Here is a 19,075-nt window from a genome sequence, read left to right as displayed (position 1 = left end):
AACAAAGAGAAAAAACCTTTGCAGGAAAATTATATTACAGATGCAATTGACATAGAGCCAACATATATATAGAGGATGTAATACTACCACGCCGAGTCGCCCATTTTCTTTCTAGTTTTTCATTCTATTTTCAGAATCGGAAGACTTGGGAATTCAATGCATAGCAAACATTAGAACGGGCTGGCGTCGTAAGGGTGAGATCAATTATCCATACAGAGGTGAATCATAGCAATCTGGAGCACAACGTGCAGGAAAGTCGGTGCTAGCTGAGCAAACTGCTGTATAAAACAAATGGATTTGCGACGTTTCCTTGGTAAGAAGTTCGAAATAGTCAACGTTTTTTTTCTTCTTTGTTTTACATGCTTAATTCAAATGAATACACTATTCATAAACAATATGGACCAGGGGGCTGTTTCTCAAAACGGTGGTAACGTTACGCCGGCCTAATTACCATGACTTGGCACAATGACCACATACGTCGCCTTGGTATTTCCAACCGGCGTAACGTTACTACTACTTTGGGAAACAGCCCCTTGATTTATGGTTTAATAATTATGTTTATCATAATTAATTCCTTCTAAATGATATTCAGTATGCAAATGTACCGCCCCATAGACGTGTCAAGGCTAGTCAGTTCGAGCATCATATATGCAATAAGATTATCCCTGAGAAAGACTTGTAACAAAGTTGAACCATCCAAGAAAAATACTTATATGGCCAACCAAAAAAATATTGTTGCAAATATATCAGAACATAGCCGTCGTACGGGTTAAAAATGTTCAGTCTTTCTGTGATGTCATGACGTCCAATGAGAATCGAATGACAAGCGACGTTTTCACCAGGAGTAGGCCTGTAATACGCATGGGATCCATCCAAAGTAAGTGAATGATCAGATGCTTGTGGTACTGCGCCATCCATGTTGTGACCATGAAGTCATGCTGACCATCCGACTGAGTATTATTTTTGTGTTTTATCTCGCCCACATGTCGCGCATGTGATAAGGACTGGCAATAAAGTATTGGGAAGCGTATCCCTGGTTGTCAAGTTGAATCCTTACTCCATACTCATAGCGTTAGACATTGCTGAAGACGAGGCCAAGAGCACTAAGCGTAACACCAACAATTACCAAAGCTGGCATTCTACAAACACTTGCCATGCCACTGGAAACTTCTGTTAAAATGAAAAATATGAGAATTGTCATTAAATACAGAGAAAAAGGTACATCTCAACTAAAACGTATAGGAGATATTCCACATTCGCCTTAGGACCGGTAAATTGTTATACCTTGGCGTTACTACCTGGGCGCGATATACGCATTGTGGGATTTGGAATATGGCCCAAAGGATACATGAAACATTTGGTTTTTGATTTTTTAATAACACAGTGTGTCTTAACATACAAAAATATTAATACAAGGTTCTCAGCTTTACTCTTGGGGAGTAATAAAAAAGAAAAACTACGAATGAAAAAGTGGGGAAAAAATAAGAAATGCACAGTTAAAAAAGGAAAGCCGCATTGTCCCTTTTACGGCTCCGTAACTTACCGTATTTTTTACACTTTGTTTTAACACTATATAAAGGCCTACTTGAAATCCCACAACACATTGCGATTTTAAGACACTCGCATCATTACGACTTATACATAAAGCGTTATCGCATTAATACGCTGACATTTTTGTTTTGCAAAACCCTGTTTGTCAGTCTAAGATGCAGCAGACTGTTGAACGTTATATGTGATATATAATGCAGAAAGCCAATATACGTTGAAGTTAATTTCGACTATACCATATTGCAATGCGGTATGAATAAACTTACGCCTGATGGATAATTCCATCGAAGCTATTAGGCTTGTCGCGGCCAGATTTCTTCGTGTGACGATTATACGTATCGTTGAAGTGCCAGGTTCCAGTACTCCAATATCCGGTGGCAAAAACTTGTTAAATATACGCTAAAACACAGAAAGGACCATCAACGGTGTAAATACTTAATTCAGTTGAAGTCAGAATATTATACCAAAACACGCTGCAACCCAGATAATACATACATATCCTCGTCCACACCGGTAGTTGGAGTTACTGAAGGTAATGATAAATACTGAATGCTAAACTAATCCTATTCAAATTTGCATAGTAGCAAATAAGGAATGAGTTAATTATAATGATTTTTGTACAGTTTAAAATTTTGGAAAATTAAACATACACATCGACGAACAAGGATTATGATAACACTTTATCTACTTCTTGAATAAAACTCACTTGAATAAATATAAGCGATGATTTAGAGTGTACGTTCACTTCTGTCACATAGTCGTTCACCTGGAACCGTTTGAATTTGTAATTCAGAGACCTCCGACCTGTCTTCGACTGAAATACAACTTCACAAGAATTCTTTCCAGTAGGCCAGTCTTTTCCATATATCTCTACCGTAACGTTTTCTGACCTGGACACAAGTTTGGCTTCACCATCCGTTCCTCGTCCACACATGGTAAACAAGTTCACTAGGCAAACAAAAAAAACATGTATATACGTGGCCTGTTTTTAAGACCACACGATGTACAGCCTATACACAAAACGCTTAAATATGCATGCATGCAGGGTCCTTTGGGTCATTTAAAAGGTGTTTTCAGAGAAATCAAATAGACAATGTCACATCTATGTATACAGTGAATTAAATCTTACTTATATTTCACGCCTTTTGCATTCTGGAGTTAATTTCCACTATAAGAATCCATTCATATAATAAATTTTACAAAATTTCCTGCTCGATATTATTTTCCCCATTGTCTTTAACGCATAAAACATGGGCTATAGCCCAAATAATTTTCCCCCGAATTAAATAAAAACAGCTTGAGCAAAAAATTTACCCTATATTCAGGCATGAGTCATTTCTATAACTTTAGAACCAAACTGTTTTCGTTGACGTATAATGCGGATATACATTTTTGTCTTTTATATGAGCGTTGTCGCGTACGAGTGACGCGGCATTCTGTTACCGGCTTCTCTTTAACTTGGCGTATCTCATGGTCTTGAGAGGATTCCAAATTAAAAGATGATTTATGGTCACCCTGGTGTCTATTGCATCATATGGTAAAATCTCCACAGCCGTGCTGATTTAAAGGACATTTGTATAATAAGTATATGGGGTGCGATAGGATGCAGCAGCCTATACATATAAGAACCATAGATGTGATAAGTTTGTCAGATGTCGCCGGAGATTTTCTTACATTACATAAAATCTAAATCTTTTTGACACAGTAGAATTTCATCACCGGAAGCGATGGTACATATATACCAAGAAGAAAGAATAGAAACAGATTTTTTATGTGATTACCAACAATATTTGCCACGATTTTGCGAGAAACAATAAAATTAATCGACGAATGTCTATGATACCATATATAATCATTAGCCGCGGGAAAGTCGACAAAGTAGGCCTACTCCATCAGAGGCGGCATGATAATTCCCTCATTTGCTTGTCTAGTGGTGGCAGTGATACAAAGTGAGCGATTAGGGAGCCTCAAATTCGCTGTTAGGAGTAGGCCCATATGCTACTGGTATATATGCAGTTAGATTTCGCGCGTAACAGATCATTGGCGGATCATCGAACCTAACCTGTCCCTGAACATGAATAAATAATGTTATAACAGGGCCCGTGAACGAAGACACCGAATACGCTCTATATGACCTATACATTAGCGTAACGTTAAACTGTGAACAAACCTGTTTCTCCATTTAGCTGTCCCACAATAAAACCCCCGACGATCGTCAGCAATTTCACTAGATTCATGATGTGATAGTGTGATAAATCCTCGTTTTCTTGTGAAGGGCAGTAATATGATATTCGTTAATTCTCACCACTGGCCACTACCATATAGCCCGCCTAGCGTCAATTACACTTGTGTGAAGTCTTTCCTTTTCATCCATGAGGCATACACACCGTTGTGAAACCCGCTGTGCTATATTTAGCCCGCAGATTTACCAGAACTAGTCGTACATGCGAGTGTAAGCTGCCGTGCTGTTTATCATCGATGTAAGTTAATTTGTGACCTTAATGAATGTCACTGAATGGCTCTACAAGCGGATGTTGGTTGAACAGGAGGGAAGTTTTGTGCATATACCTCCTACATCCGGGTAGAGTCTTTTCCAACGACGAAGCTCATAACGATTTATTTGTTTGCGCTGTACTGGAGTCAAATGCGCATCAGTACGCATGCGCAAAACGGGTTTTACACGGTAGATAAACAAAAACACATGGCGTTTTATGCTCACATGCTACAACATTTAATTGTATGCTTTGACGACGATTTATATATATTTTGTGTGTATATTTCTCAGCTTTCGTCATGGAACTGTGCTCGAGCTCAAGTTTCAGCAATCACAAATATTATTTTAAACTGCATGAATTTTGTTGAAGAAGTTGTGTGTTAATGTCGAGCTATAAAGTACGTATAGATAGGGTCAATATATAGGGTACGTAGGCCTATATGGAGACTTTCGCTGTACTTTTTGTCAAACCGAAGAACTCGGTTGTCTAACGAGCACCCGATGTACTTTGTGACTGACCTTAGCGCCCTGTTGTACCTTGTGACTGACCTTAGCGCCCTGTTGTACCTTATGATTGACCTTAGCACCCAGATGTACCTTACGACTGACCTTAGAACCCCAGTGTACCTTGTGATTGACCTTAGCGCCCCTATATACCTTATGATTGACGTTTCAGCACCCCGATATATACCTTATGCTTGACCTTAGCACCCCAATATACCTTATAATTGACATTGGCACCCCAATATACCTTATAATTGACATTAGCACCCCAATATACCTTATAATTGACCTTAGCACCCCGATATACCTTATGTTTGACCTTGGCACCCCGACGTACCTTGTGTTTGACCTTAGCACCCGGATGTACCTTATGGTTGACCTTAGCACCCCGATATACCTTATGTTTAACCTTAGCACAACGATGTACCTTATAATTGACCTTAACACCCCGATGTACCTTATGATTGACCTTAGCACCCCATTGTACCTCATGGCTGACCTTAGCACCCGCATGTACCTTATGATTGACCGTAGCACCCAGATGTACCTAGCTTATGATTGACCTTAGTACCCCGATGTACCTTATGATTGACCCGGATGTACCTTATGATTGACCTTAGCATCCAGATGTACCTTATGATTGACCTTAGCACGCCATTGTACCTCATGGCTGATCTTAGCACCCGGATGTACCTTATGATTGACCGTAGCATCCAGATGTACCTTATGATTGACCTTAGCATGCCATTGTACCTCATGGCTGATCTGAGCACCCGCATGTACCTTATGATTGACCGTAGCACCCAGATGTACCTAGCTTATGTTTGACCTTAGTACCCCGATGTACCTTATGATTGACCCGGGTGTACCTTATGATTGACCTTAGCACGCCATTGTACCTCATGGCTGTTCTGAGCGCCCGGATGTACCTTATGATTGACCGTAGCATCTAGATGTACCTTATGATTGACCTTAGCACGCCATTGTACCTCATGGCTGATCTGAGCACCCGGATGTACCTTATGATTGACCGTAGCACCCAGATGTACCTAGCTTATGTTTGACCTTAGTACCCCGATGTACCTTATGATTGACCCGGGTGTACCTTATGATTGACCTTAGCACGCCATTGTACCTCATGGCTGATCTGAGCACCCGCATGTACCTTATGATTGACCGTAGCACCCAGATGTACCTAGCTTATGTTTGACCTTAGTACCCCGATGTACCTTATGATTGACCTTAGCACGCCATTGTACCTCATGGCTGATCTGAGCACCCGGATGTACCTTATGATTGACCGTAGCATCTAGATGTACCTAGCATATGATTGACCTTAGTACCTGCATATACCTTATAATTGACCTAAGTACCCTAATGTACCTTATGATTGACCGTAGCACCCAGATGTACCTAGCTTATGATAGACCTTAGCACCCGGATGTGCTTTATGACTGACATCTGGATGAAGAACGAATCAGCTATAGGTCAGTTCTTGAAATGGCAAGATACACGGAACCATGAGATAAGACGCACCTCACCATATTCTATAGGTCGTTTATCCATTCAAAGAACGGTATGCCTGCCTATAATATCACGCCCATTATATATGAAGCAGACATAATATGTCGGTAGGTTATATAAGCATTACTATCAGCTCATTTCGTACCTGAACCATTTCACGTACCACTTGTACTCAAGTCACTTCATGTTTTCATACATGATGACAGTACAGCATTGTGAGAAATTGTAGTCTTGTGACATATAATACATTGCTACTAGCACCACTGCATGTCTTACCAAAATCTACTTAAACCATGATGCTGCATGGATAGGGTGTGGTTGAAGTAGCTAATTCTTCATAAACGACAAACAGTTGGATCGAAGAACACCTTATAACTTAGCCAGAGCAGCGACGACAGTGTTATAATTGGCAAACGGTCATCCGTAACCGCTGAAGTACGGCCTCTTGTCAGTTACCTCATTTTGGATATTCTTCTAACTGTTCATGTAAATGCTTAAATGGTAACAAATTACACGCCCCTAAAGTATCATGGCTTAAGCAGAACTATACTACATGCATTGATGATCATTGCGATTTATCAGACATCACTAAACTAGAATTGCTCACAATTCTGCCATTTCATTGCATTTAATATACTATAATATTGAAACAATTCATACAAAGGAACAAAATAACCTTAGTTAGGATTTCATTCTAACTGCTGAGGTAAATTCTTAAATAGTAGCAAATTACATTTGTACGGCCATGCCAGTGTTACGTATATTCATAGAATATTAATTATTCCAATGAAAGGTTATTGTCAAGTACACCCTTCCTTTTTTTGTTAGCGAAATGTCTTGGAATGAAACGCCTTGGGTTCGAAATGACTAGAAAATAGAAATCACCGTGTAATGATCCGCTCTAAATCCACGTTCTTGGGATTTTGTCTGTCGGGGCCGAGGACATTCGTTTCATAGAGAATGCAGTTGGATGCCGCTGGAAGTGTAATTCTCCTGCCTTTTTCGCAAATTTTCAACATGTTTATTCAAGCATCAATTTCCAGAGGGCATTGTTTAGTGTAGACCTTTAAAATTATACTTTTGTCGCAGATGATTGAGGATTTAGGGTGCTTGCAATGAATCACTAAGTACTTCAGAAGGAAGTTATAAAATAAATATGTGACACAATATGGGTTTGCGCGTGTGCGTGCATGCTCGTGTGTCAGGTAGTCTTGTGAACTGAGATACTAACTAAGTATAATATACAACTAGCAGACTGTTCAAATTCGGTACACACTTTCTTACCACAATAGTGTCGTAACTGATTTATAATCAATAAAAATCTCACACAGTGCACAAATTATACGTTTCTTTATAGATGAAGAAATATTGCAAATCCAGGGTAAAGGCATCTCGCCAAGTATATACTACGGAGCCGTAAAAGTTAAGTGGCGGTTTTCTTTTTTTTAATTGTGCGTTTTATATTTTTTTTTTACACTTTTTCAGTTTTCCTTTTTTTTAAGCAGACAAAAAAAGAAGAAAAACTCCCACAGAAAGATCTCGGGGCCCCCAGATAACCAGCCAATCATTCGGCCGCAGGCGAAAGCACAGTTATAATCCGACTGGCTGATTATCTCGGGGCTCGAGATCTTTCTCTGGGATTTTTTTTTCTTTTTTTTCATCGGCTTAAAAATAGAAAAATTGCGACTACAAGTGGAAAACGCACAGTTAATAAATAGAAAACTGCCATGTTCCTTTTACGGCCCCGTATGTTCGCCATCAAGATGGACCTGGTTTTGAACTTGTGACTCCTCTAATAAAGTGCGAGAAGTATCTCAGCTGAAAGTCAGGTGTAAAAGGTTTTATATTTGAGAAAAAATATAGAACAAAAACAGATACATTTCTTTTATTTTTTTTATAAAATAAGTAGGCACAAAACGTGAAAAGTTTTATTATAAAATATTTCATAAAAAGAAAAATATCCTTAAATTGAGAGTCGAACAGCGAAAAAAAGTAAATACTGAGTTATTGTTTGCTGCTCGAACGTAGTCTGTGATAGACAGTTTTAGGTAGGTAGGTAGGTTGGTTGGCTGGCGTGATATCCATCTGTCATCGGTACATTAACATTCGGTTAACCTTGTGGAACCACTGAAAAACACATAGATGGGTATATGAAAAATAAATGCATAACGTAATGACTATACTACATGTATAGGCGGTATAAGGTGGTATTAATATATGGGCAAACCAACAGATTACTGTATCACACACAGCACTATTAGACATGTGTCTGATAACTCTATATCAGTGCACGCAATGTTAGAGACATCCAATGTTTAGAGTTGCATTTTATGCGCAAGAATTTGTCTTACCACGTCACTTGAATTCACAACTGTATTCACTGAAGGGATTTAGCTGTTCTTAAAATGCGCCAGTGCTTGAAATGTGTCACTTGGAAAATTTCTTGTGAACAATGGGGCTAATTTAACAAACAGAAATGCTATAAAACTCATTATTCTGCATAGTGGCCTACAGACACCAGAAGTGTAATAAAATCCCAAAATGTAATAATTATTACACTGTGCATAGGTAACTAGCAGTACTGTATTATTCATAGCTAGCACTAGTGCAACACGTGGAATCAGCAGCAGCTGGATTCGAACCGGAGAACTCCCTTGTCAAGACTTTGTGATCTACATAGACATAACTACAGATCACTTCGATAGCTCGGTCGACAAGTAATGTAATCTCATGTTAATTCAGCTGGGGATTCTACCTTCAGTTGAACAGAAACTTACTTATCTGTAAAAAGAAAACTATTTTCACAAGTATATTGGTGTAGAAATAAATAAATTTGATTAGATGATGGGCACAAAATGGGTCATTACTACCCATATGGTATGATATGAACAGAGTGTTAATACTACAGGTAGCATTTTCTGGCCATAGTGGAATAATGTTACATTATGGGTGGCAAGTGCTAACCAGAATTTTATAATTATTACATTATGACATTTTATAACAGACAGATACAAGCGTTTGCGCCAAGCGTTGTTTAGATTTGTAAAAGGTTCAGTATTTTGGGTCCATGAGATTATTTACCTTGGTGTGTAACATGAGGATGTCCAGCGCCCGGAACCATTCCGGCACCTGAACGCCGTTTCGATCTCAGAATGACGCATACCACCACAATAATAATGACAGCGATCAACAATGCAATGCCTAACACGATACCTGCAAGTTGTCCGGCAGTCAGCCACACTGTGTGTGTGTGTGGCATCAGGTAATCGTCACCTGTAAACACACATGTCAGGAAAGTTAGAATGGTGCATTCATGCCTTCATATTGCTCTCAAATCAGTCTGCTAAGTTCCAATTCGTGCTTATGCAGCTAACAAGAATAAAAAACAACCCATCTCAGCTCAAGTATAGATACGTATGTATACTAGTGTTTTTACGTCGTACTTGACATTTTTCATGACGTGTTTGCATATATAGTGTCTTCTTGTGGCAAGGACAGTTCATGTCACTAAAGCGCTACCGCCACTAAAGTACCATGCTCTAACCAACAGTCCATCAAAGCGGTGTTTTTCGGATAAAATGAATTCAACATTTATAACCTGTTAATTATATGGCACAGTGAAGTAATGTTGTTGTCTTATAGATGGTGGCCTATGTATACACCTTGTATTATTATCCTTTTTCCTACAAAAAATATTTTTGTATGATATTTTAGAGATTGCTCAATGTATCATGGAATGTGGAATATCCGAAGAAGTAACACATGAAAATGTATTATAACAATTCTAACGAACATATGGTCTGTGTACATTGAATTCAATGCTTATTGCAGGGAATCAACTTGCCTTTTATTGCCACATCTATACTGGCGCGTATATCGGTGTCAAATTCAGATCTTCTGGTTACTCTTATTTGTAGTTCGGGCAGACCTCCATACTTCCTGCCAATTTGTGGATGAAACCGACTCGATTTCGAATATTCGGTCTACAAACACACATAAACACTTTATGGGAAAAAATTACAGCCGGAAGTTACATACAGAATCACAGATAATAACTTCGGCAAGTAGATGCCATTGTTATGTCTGCATTGTTGGCTAATAAGTTCGCCCAAAATAAAGGGTGTTAATTGGTTGTATTTATAAAAATAATAATAAAATTTCTTGAGGACATTTAAGCAACCAAAGCATTGCTGTAGTTATAGAAAAATGGAACCTGGCTCCATCCATGAAGTAGGCCTGTATGAATTAAATACACTTCATAATTTGGTCGTACCCTAATTCCTTGGCAAAACTACAAATAGGTAATAATATATGCCTATATAATCACAGCCACATGGCAATCTCTGTATGTGAAAATTTCTCTTTGTATTGCACTGGAAATGACATCAATTATAAGTATTACGTTTATATAATGGGTGATATTGGTCGCTCGTCGCATAACTTCACTATGCAAATGTCCCTTTCTAAGCGGGGCTTTATTATACATGTATGTACGTATGTATGTTTATATGTTTGTATGTACGTATTCGACAGATAGCCAAAAAGAACTAGTGTCATACTCCAATTTCTGAGGTCAATGCGTTTTTCTTTTTTAATATTACTAATTTATCTCATGGTTCGTATGCATTTCTAAAAGATTGCGATGGAGCCTCCATCCTTTATACAGAGACCACTGAATAACATAATAATTTGTGCGGTTCCATACAGTTTTTTCCTTATGTTCTTTACCAACTAAGGCTCCGGTTGTATAAACTTACCTCTCTAATTACGGATGAATCAATAAACTTCAACGTTATCGTTGTCCCGCGATCGTTTGGACCTATGTAGTATTCGTTGAAACTATAAGTCAAAAGCTCTGAGAAGTTGTACGAGTGGAGTGAAACTTCACAAGACGTTTTCCCCAAATGCCAGTCATTTCCATTTATGTTTACTGTAACCACTTCCCCTTCTCTCAGGACCTTGTCTTCAAAATTTTCACACAACCTCAACAGGTTCACTAAAATGCATTGGAAAAAGAAAACAAAATAAAAACAAAATAGACCACACCCCTGTGTGAATTGACACATGATTTCTTCTATAGAAAACATGAAAATTATAAGGATAAACGCTTAAAAAGTAGCGTTTAGACGCCTTTAGCACCATAACTTGAACAAAAATAGGTACTAAAGATGCTGGAAAGTTATTTGCTATTTATTAGACGTCAGTGATCTACAGTTACTCAAAATGTTGTCGTCACATTTAACAAACGACAACATGAAAACAATTCAAAGTATTGTGGTTTACGGTCAGGTATATATGCATATCAAGCAGGGTAAATCAACGCCGTTCGCTTCAACAATAATTTGTCAAGGTCTAAAGGGTACACAAACCCAAAGTCTTTATAATTGCCTCGAGCGCAGGGGGTTTGGTATTTTCATATTGTTAATATATTTAGACCATTTGCCGACCAAGAGGTATATTGACAGGTAAAAATAAAGTATAACTTAGGACAAAACTTAGGACAAACACCCATACACACCTTGAAAAGTGTGTACAGGCTCACACGCGTACGTAGTCTACCTGCGATGTTTGTAATTGTATATATAAGACATCACTGTATTGACCAGTAGATCACTCACCTGTTTCTCCTCTCAGGTAACCCACGATGAAACAGCCAGTAAATGTAAGAATTTTCAACACGTTGGTCTTCATGTCTGGGTATCTACAACGCAGGCATAAAGAGACTTACACAGCGCACCGCCGGTATATCTGTACGCCTATATGTGCAAGATATGTAGCTCGCTGTTGCCCTATCTCTGTATACGTCTACAGCTGATTTGGCTTGGCCCAGTTACAAACAGTGTATACACAGGTGCTCCTCACATCCGCGTTTTCCAGCGAACCTATAAGTATTCTAGAATGATTGTCCTCTACTCCGCTCTACATCGTCACGCGGGGAGTGGTTTTGAATTTAGAGTAAACAGCTTATGACAAAGGATGGTCCGGTGTGACGGCAACGGTTGGACTGAATGAATGATGATGATACATGACTTGACGCCATCGTACTGTATTTCAGCCCAGCCTATCGTGGCTATAGTACTGACATACGAGGCACTATCACCTGAAACGTACATATCACGTGACATTGAACAACTATATTTACACAAGTAAATAAGCTACATGTTCATAATCAGACAACAGGGACAGTTTACGCCTGGGACTGACTCGTGTAAACATTGATACTCACAATGGCTTCCCAGCTGTCCGTTACACTACCTGTGTTCAGCGACCAACCTTTACATGATCGACTTCATGAGAGGCCCCACGGGTGTTAATCGTGATAGTCTTATTCACCATGTTACCTGGATATAAGATATGGCGCACTAAGTCCGTTTAACTAAAAAATAATTAATATACTCTAAAATACCAATTGATTGGACAGAATAGGCCGGCGGCACGGGTGTTTTCATATTATGACAAAAGCTCTCGTTAAACACGTAGCGCACATCGTACATCGGGCATGGCCTATAATTTTGACCCTCTGAACTATTGACCCACAGACCAAATCATATAAGAACTAGTATGCAGGTGTATAATAAGCGTGCAGATCGATCTGGACACAGTAAACGTATGTTAACATGGTGTGGCGTTCGTTAATCTCGCGGAGTTTTATCTTGCTGCTTTACTAAAAAAACAAGCCGAAGTGTGTCCGAGAGTCGTTCGATGAAAGCTGCACTTTTTCAAGCAAGCCGAAGTGATCTGTCTGGAAAAAGGCCGACACAACGTGATAACAAACATGACGACAACCTCGTTAGCGGGAGACACTGGTTCAATCCCGGGTCATGTCTTACTTGTAAGATTCGACTTGGTGTTTCTTTGGCTTTGCAGCCAGCATTTTAGGTGGTTAACACTTCAATAGCTAATCTTTTAAGTTCAGTATATTATATTGTTTCTGGGTGAAGCTGGAACAGTATTTCTCACTGTAATATGATGCTAATTTATGGAAACACAATAACGCCTTACATTAAAAAACATTCTGTTGAAATGAAAGAACAAGCTTGTATGTCATATACGACGTAATAGTTTATTTATAAATTTGGCTGGTGTTTTTTACACCGTGCTCACGAATACTTCACTTATATACGACGTAGGCCAACATTATTGTGGGAATAAACCGGGAAGAGTCCAAGGGCAATCCATGTGCGATCATCGCGATCATCAGCAAGTTGGTGGCAGACATTCCCACGTAGCCTATACGACCGGAGAGGAAGCCAACATATAGCTTAATAGTATGGAGTATTTTAACATGTCTCCCAAAACTTTAAAACTAGAAGCAGTTGTGAGCTCAAATTGATAATCAATACATCAGTTCCCACACCCGTCATGAACGCTTTCCATATCCCTAATAAAATAGGGGTTGGGTGGGGGTGGGGGGTTGTGGCTAGGGGAGTGTAGCGGGGTGGAATTGGGCTGGCAGTGCGTCAGTTTTCTTGAAAATTTGGCAACTCTCATTTTCCGAGGACACAGGTAAAATGGATTTACCCATTGGTCAGGTAGTTCAGTTTACACGTCTAATACTTAAATCGTCTGATGTCTCCGTGGCTTATATCAGCGCGCCTGGTTTTGTAACTACCGTCACCCAGACAGAGGGTTTGACCCGAGCTGAAGAAGTTTAGGCCCAAGTCAGCCAAAATCGACTTCAAATGGTCATCAAATTCTCAGCAACACTACCATCTCACGGGACACCATCCATTGCAGCTTATACTGAATATACAAGTTTCTCCATGAAATAAATCGTTCACTTAGACAATTTTGTATTAGCTTGTAGAACACGCGTTGGCATGGCAGCCTTTGTTTAAGTGCGCTGGTACAAATCAACATCTTGATGGAAATGTTCGCATGCATGGTAAGGTTATCCACATGAATAAGTATTTTCCTGCATAGTTGATTTCCATCGCGTGAAAAAGTGTCAAGCTCACAACTAAGTTTCACAGGTTTTATATATGAAAAGATTTACAATTCAAGCTAATTGTACATAGTGCTAATTTATAGTGTACTGTGCTAATTTAGTGACACAAATGTGGTTAAACATTGGGTAAGGGGATACAGCTTTGTCATTGTATAGTTTTAACGTTTATAACGTATTTGTTTTGGTTATGTTTTTCCTTCATGCATTTAAAGCATAAATACAAGGAAAATTAGATTAACCCTTGAATTTGTTCGCAGGCAAGGTAGAACACTATTTTATGTCAGCATGTAGATCCAGTGCACACATAAAATTATATGACTTACACAATAGAGTGATATACTAATACTGGTTTGTTCCCTTAACTTTAACACTGGACAATGTTAATCCCACTAAGAATTATTTTGTTTAGGGCCAAGTGTACTCTTTTATATACTTTCAACAGCGAGACATCTTTCACAAATTCACAGTTTGCTCACAGTTTACGAAATTGAAAGTCACAGCCCCGAGATGACTGGGCACAGTTGTTCAAAAGTGTATAAAGGCTTAAACCTAGTATTAACTTTAGTCCAGACTAAAGTGTCATTTGCTTTGTATTAGATTGAGTCTGGTATTAAGATTTAAGCCTGGGTTAACTTTAATACACTTTTAATCAACTGGCCCCTGGACATAAAATAATAGTTTAATAGTGTTAATTGGGCAAAATAACAGTAAATGCATAGCTAAACTCGTATTTTATATTTTCGTCTCCAAAAACACTCAGGAAAGAATTTGTGACATAAGTCGAGCCATATACGCGAATAATTTTTAACGTTGGTCATTGCTAATCCCACTTTATAAAAAATTATAGCTTAATTATTGTGCACGCAGATTTATTTGTATTTTTTATGCATTTATAGTTAGGTTAAAGTCATCTTGATGCTCTCTTGTTTGTTTTCAAAACAACAAGACATGCATCATCCATAAAAACAAAACACTTCTGAAAAAATCGTTCTGACGCGACGTCAAAAAAAAAAAAAAAAAAAAAGAAAACACTGCCGATTTAGCTATATGCGACGTATTCATCCATTAGCCAACAATATAAACTTTTCCTCCGCGAATAAGTAGGCTAATTAGGAAAAAGTTAAAAGTTAAACATCTTGACAAGATTTCCATGTCAGTTTGAAACACACGTAATGCATATATTAAATGAAAAGTAAGTTGTATGGTGGACGTATGCAACTTACCACGCATGTTTTTTTTTTAAGCATTTTATACTCACGTCAATAAAAGGGCCGTTTACAAAGCGTGTCACACCCCAGTGTATCTATCCTGTTCAATGTCAGCGTGGAAAGTCAAATCGACGTCAAATGGAAGTGTTCCCGTGCATGATAAGGTTATTCACATGGATAAGTATTTACCTGCATAGTAGCTGATTGTCATCGCGTGAAACTCAAAGCGTTCCTTTGCAAGCAATATAGACTCCTAAAATATAAATTCTAAGTGAAGTGAAATCTGTAATTTTATTACCTTGTAACAGAAGTCAACGCATGGAACAACATCAAGTATGTGCCAAGCTCATTTCTAAGTCTGACGACAAGTTTTATATGAGAAAACTATTTTCAACTGAAAGTGGTTGTAACATTTTATTTTGCTATAACATTTCCAATCGGCATCCATTGATATAGTAAAATCCATTTGGATCTTAAGACCTTTACTAATTTAGTGATGGAAATAGTGTTAGACACGAGGTATTGCTGATACAGGTTTTTCGTTATATAATTTTAACATTTACAAGTGTTAATATAAACATGAACTCACAACTAATCTCTTATAGTTTACTTACTTAATGAATTCTTTTTTATTCTTTACGCAATTAGCATAAACGTGGAGATATATTCTTGCGCTCACGACGGGTAATAAAAAGATCTTCGATATTAAATATGCTCAGTATGATCTGTCACAGGGTAGTCTGGATATTTGTTCGCAAAGTCAGAGTTATCAATTTCAACTTGTCACGTGTCATATCTATTGAGGTATTATCAGATAAAACAACCTTAACTGACAGTGTACGCCTATAACTCAAGCTTTGTACTAGGTTGTCCGCCATAGAAGCTTTTTTCGTACTGGAGGCACCAAGGCACACTTTTTCGACGTAGTAAAAATGGGGTAAAAAGGATTTTTAAGAAGCCTAAAAATGTCATCGTCCCCTGGACAATTAAAACGAACACAAGTGGACAAAGCTGCAGCCATTGCAGGTAGCCAAGATGGCCAGGAGATTCCTAACGGAACAGGTGCGCCTTGGTGCCATCCACCTGGCCAGAACGCACAGTCCAAAGGTAACGTTTGCACTGATGTATGTTGGAGAGATGTCATTTACAACTGTCTGTTTTATAAATACCGTTTTAAGTTACAATTATACATGTTTTCACATCCGTATATTCTGATACTTGTATTTTCCCGCTTCTTTTCGATTTTTCCCCCAATAAATCCCCTTGGGCTATGACGAGATACATATTCATGGCAGCATTGGATTCATATACCTATCTTAGTGTTGTAGGAATACATGTATAAGTCGTTTATCCTGTATCACTGCAATTGGCATAAATTTCACATTTATGTACCAACCTGTATACCTTTGCATTACACATGCTTCTTCAGTTGCTGTGAACTTTTAAAACTTTTTGAACGGTATATGGCAATATTAGAAATCTTTCTACAAGGAAGCTGTAGACGTTGCATGGTTACATGGAGTTTACTTTCTGGATTACAAAGATGATGTATTTTTTTCATAGATTATAGATTCATTGAATTCAGTGATAACAGTGAAGATCTTGTCGATAATCCAGACGCGGAATCCAATCCATATCCCTTGAGCATTTGATATGATTCGATTTGATTGATTTTTGTTGAATGGCATATTACAGAATGTGTATCTTCAATGCCTGATCAACCATCAACCTTTCGTGAGTTGCTGACAGATTTTCCCACGTGCTCATGTGACGTGCAGATATGGCCAACATAGATTGGTGGAAGACGAATGCTCTTCAAGGAACGTTAGACCGCCTCACTTAGAGTGATAGCGGAGAAATCTAGGCAAATTCCCTTTTCATTCAACTACAGCCCACACACCTTCCAAGTTTTGACCTCAAAATAGTATCCAGGTCAAATGGATATGTCATTATCATGTTGTCATATAGTATAAACGTAAATAATGCGTAAGTATTATTCTGTGGAAGTGTATTTTGCACTCCTTGCGTTGTTTAACAGAGTACAAAAGTGTTCCAAAACTGATTCGCATCAGACAAAATTATTTGTTTAGAAGTACATTTACATGTATAAATATATATACATAGGTTTATATGCTCAAAAATGTCATGTTATTGGATGAAAATCCTAATGGTTAATCCATACCACTTTTTATTATTCTAGCTGCTCTGTATAATGCGTCTAAAAGCAAACAACATACCACTTTTTGGAGTGGGTGCGCAGTTTATGGTTGAAGCATATATAAACACATCCTTGATTAAAAATAAACCGACCGCTTCGTTGGCCTAATGGTTAGAACATTCGCCGTGACGTTGGGAAACCCCTAGATCAAAGGGCTAAAAATGGTACTTGCTGCTGCCTCGCATGGTAGTCAGCAAGGAAACATGACTCGTTGGCCCTGTGACAGTATAATGTGACTGGATGGGTGTCATGTCTGATGTTTTCAGCTCCAACGGCACTTTTGTGGCATGGAATCGCCCTGCTACAAAAAGACACATTATACCTATTGGCTCCTCGTCGTCATATGACTGAACGATTAAGTACGATCGACGTTAAGCCCAAAACACATATACATACATACATACTTAAATAATTATATAACCGTTTAGAGGGTTATGTGGCGATAAGGGAGATAACTCTAAAGATACTTTCCACTTCTTAATTCTTGTCCGCTAATGTTTGAGGGTTACCGTCAGGATTTGTTTTACATGTTGTGCCTGCAACGTCTGTTAGTCCATACTGAAACCACTTAAGCTATACAATGGAGCCATACGGAAGACATTTTGACAAACTTCAAAAGTTGTGCTTTCAGATCTGGTGGTCTTGAAATGTGCTCATATAGATTTCGGTGTAAAGTAGGCCTACGCCTGACCTTTACGGCTGAAAGCGTGAACATAAAAGCGAGGTAGATTATAATAATTTGACATATCATTAAGCCGTATAGAACTTCAAGAAAAACACAATGCCAAATTTTGACTTCCAGAAAGAAATACCAAGAATCCCACAGAATGGTAGCAGAAAGAGTTATTCTCGGAAAAGTATTTTTATGACGTAGATTCCGCGATTCTATGCATGTGCTCACTGTTCCCACGTCAATCTATATCCGAATTCTCGGTGGAAACATTCGTGCTGTTATGCAGGTTAATCTGGAAAAGTTCAGGTAATGGAAAATACTTTGTTGCCCAGCTATATAGTACCGGTAACTAACTATAATAGGGAGCCAGGGTGTCGTGGGAGCTAGTCTATATATTTAGTCAAGACTGATGAAAGTTTTCCTTCTTTGTTAGAACACTGAGCTCAGTATATATATATATATATATATATATATATATATATATATATATATATGCATGTACCATGGGCGAACCATCGTGCTTGGAGAAAGAACGTCCACACTGTGAAACACATTCTCAGGTGACGTCATACATTTTTTCTTTTCTTTATTTTTCTTTAACTGGTTCCATGTGGCACAGTATATAGACAGTTAATCATGTATTGAAGACCTGTTTGAAAAACACAACAGCACTGCAATATGACAGCAGAATCCAAGAAACTAGGATTACACATGGTTTACAAATCCCACAGAATCTATTTCAGTATTATAACAGGTAAATTTGAGAAATCATGAGTAGGCCTATTAGGCGTTAATAAACATAAAAGATAAATATGCACTATATTGGCCTAAAGCTCTCTACGCTGTAAAAGAAAGTCAGAACGTGTTTTAAGTAACACTGGCATTTCAATTTAAGAAAGTTGTAGCTATAGGTTACACATAGCGTACTTCTATATTGTTACATAAACGGTATGGATAC

General features: G+C 38.3%; 3 protein-coding genes across 3 annotated transcripts in view; 1 reads left to right on the top strand and 2 right to left on the bottom strand.

The window, feature by feature from the left end:
• Positions 1-534: 534 nt before the first annotated feature.
• Positions 535-4,086, bottom strand: LOC135471502 (uncharacterized). Its single transcript, XM_064750763.1, has 4 exons — positions 3,719-4,086; positions 2,255-2,496; positions 1,815-1,947; positions 535-1,170 (listed from the first exon to the last, which is right to left on the bottom strand). The coding sequence occupies exons 1-4, from the start codon at positions 3,783-3,785 to the stop codon at positions 1,073-1,075; spliced, it is 540 nt and encodes a 179-aa protein (XP_064606833.1). The 5' UTR covers positions 3,786-4,086; the 3' UTR covers positions 535-1,072.
• A 3,867-nt stretch (positions 4,087-7,953) lies between these two features.
• On the bottom strand, positions 7,954-12,070 carry LOC135470391 (uncharacterized). The gene is made up of 5 exons (XM_064749308.1): positions 11,689-12,070; positions 10,828-11,066; positions 9,915-10,053; positions 9,152-9,343; positions 7,954-8,197 (listed from the first exon to the last, which is right to left on the bottom strand). The coding sequence occupies exons 1-5, from the start codon at positions 11,759-11,761 to the stop codon at positions 8,181-8,183; spliced, it is 660 nt and encodes a 219-aa protein (XP_064605378.1). The 5' UTR covers positions 11,762-12,070; the 3' UTR covers positions 7,954-8,180.
• A 4,154-nt stretch (positions 12,071-16,224) lies between these two features.
• The window catches only part of LOC135471945 (prestin-like), a 38,372-nt gene continuing 35,521 nt past the window's right edge, over positions 16,225-19,075 (top strand). Inside the window, exon 1 of the mRNA XM_064751400.1 lies at positions 16,225-16,333. The gene's annotated coding sequence lies outside the window, so the exon portion shown is untranslated. The remainder of the gene's footprint in view (positions 16,334-19,075) is intronic.

The sequence above is a fragment of the Liolophura sinensis genome, chromosome 7 (genome assembly GCF_032854445.1).
Source record: "Liolophura sinensis isolate JHLJ2023 chromosome 7, CUHK_Ljap_v2, whole genome shotgun sequence".
NCBI lineage: Eukaryota > Metazoa > Mollusca > Polyplacophora > Chitonida > Chitonidae > Liolophura > Liolophura sinensis.
The sequence above is the reverse complement of the archived record's forward strand: the minus strand, read 5'-3'. Positions and strand labels throughout refer to the sequence as shown.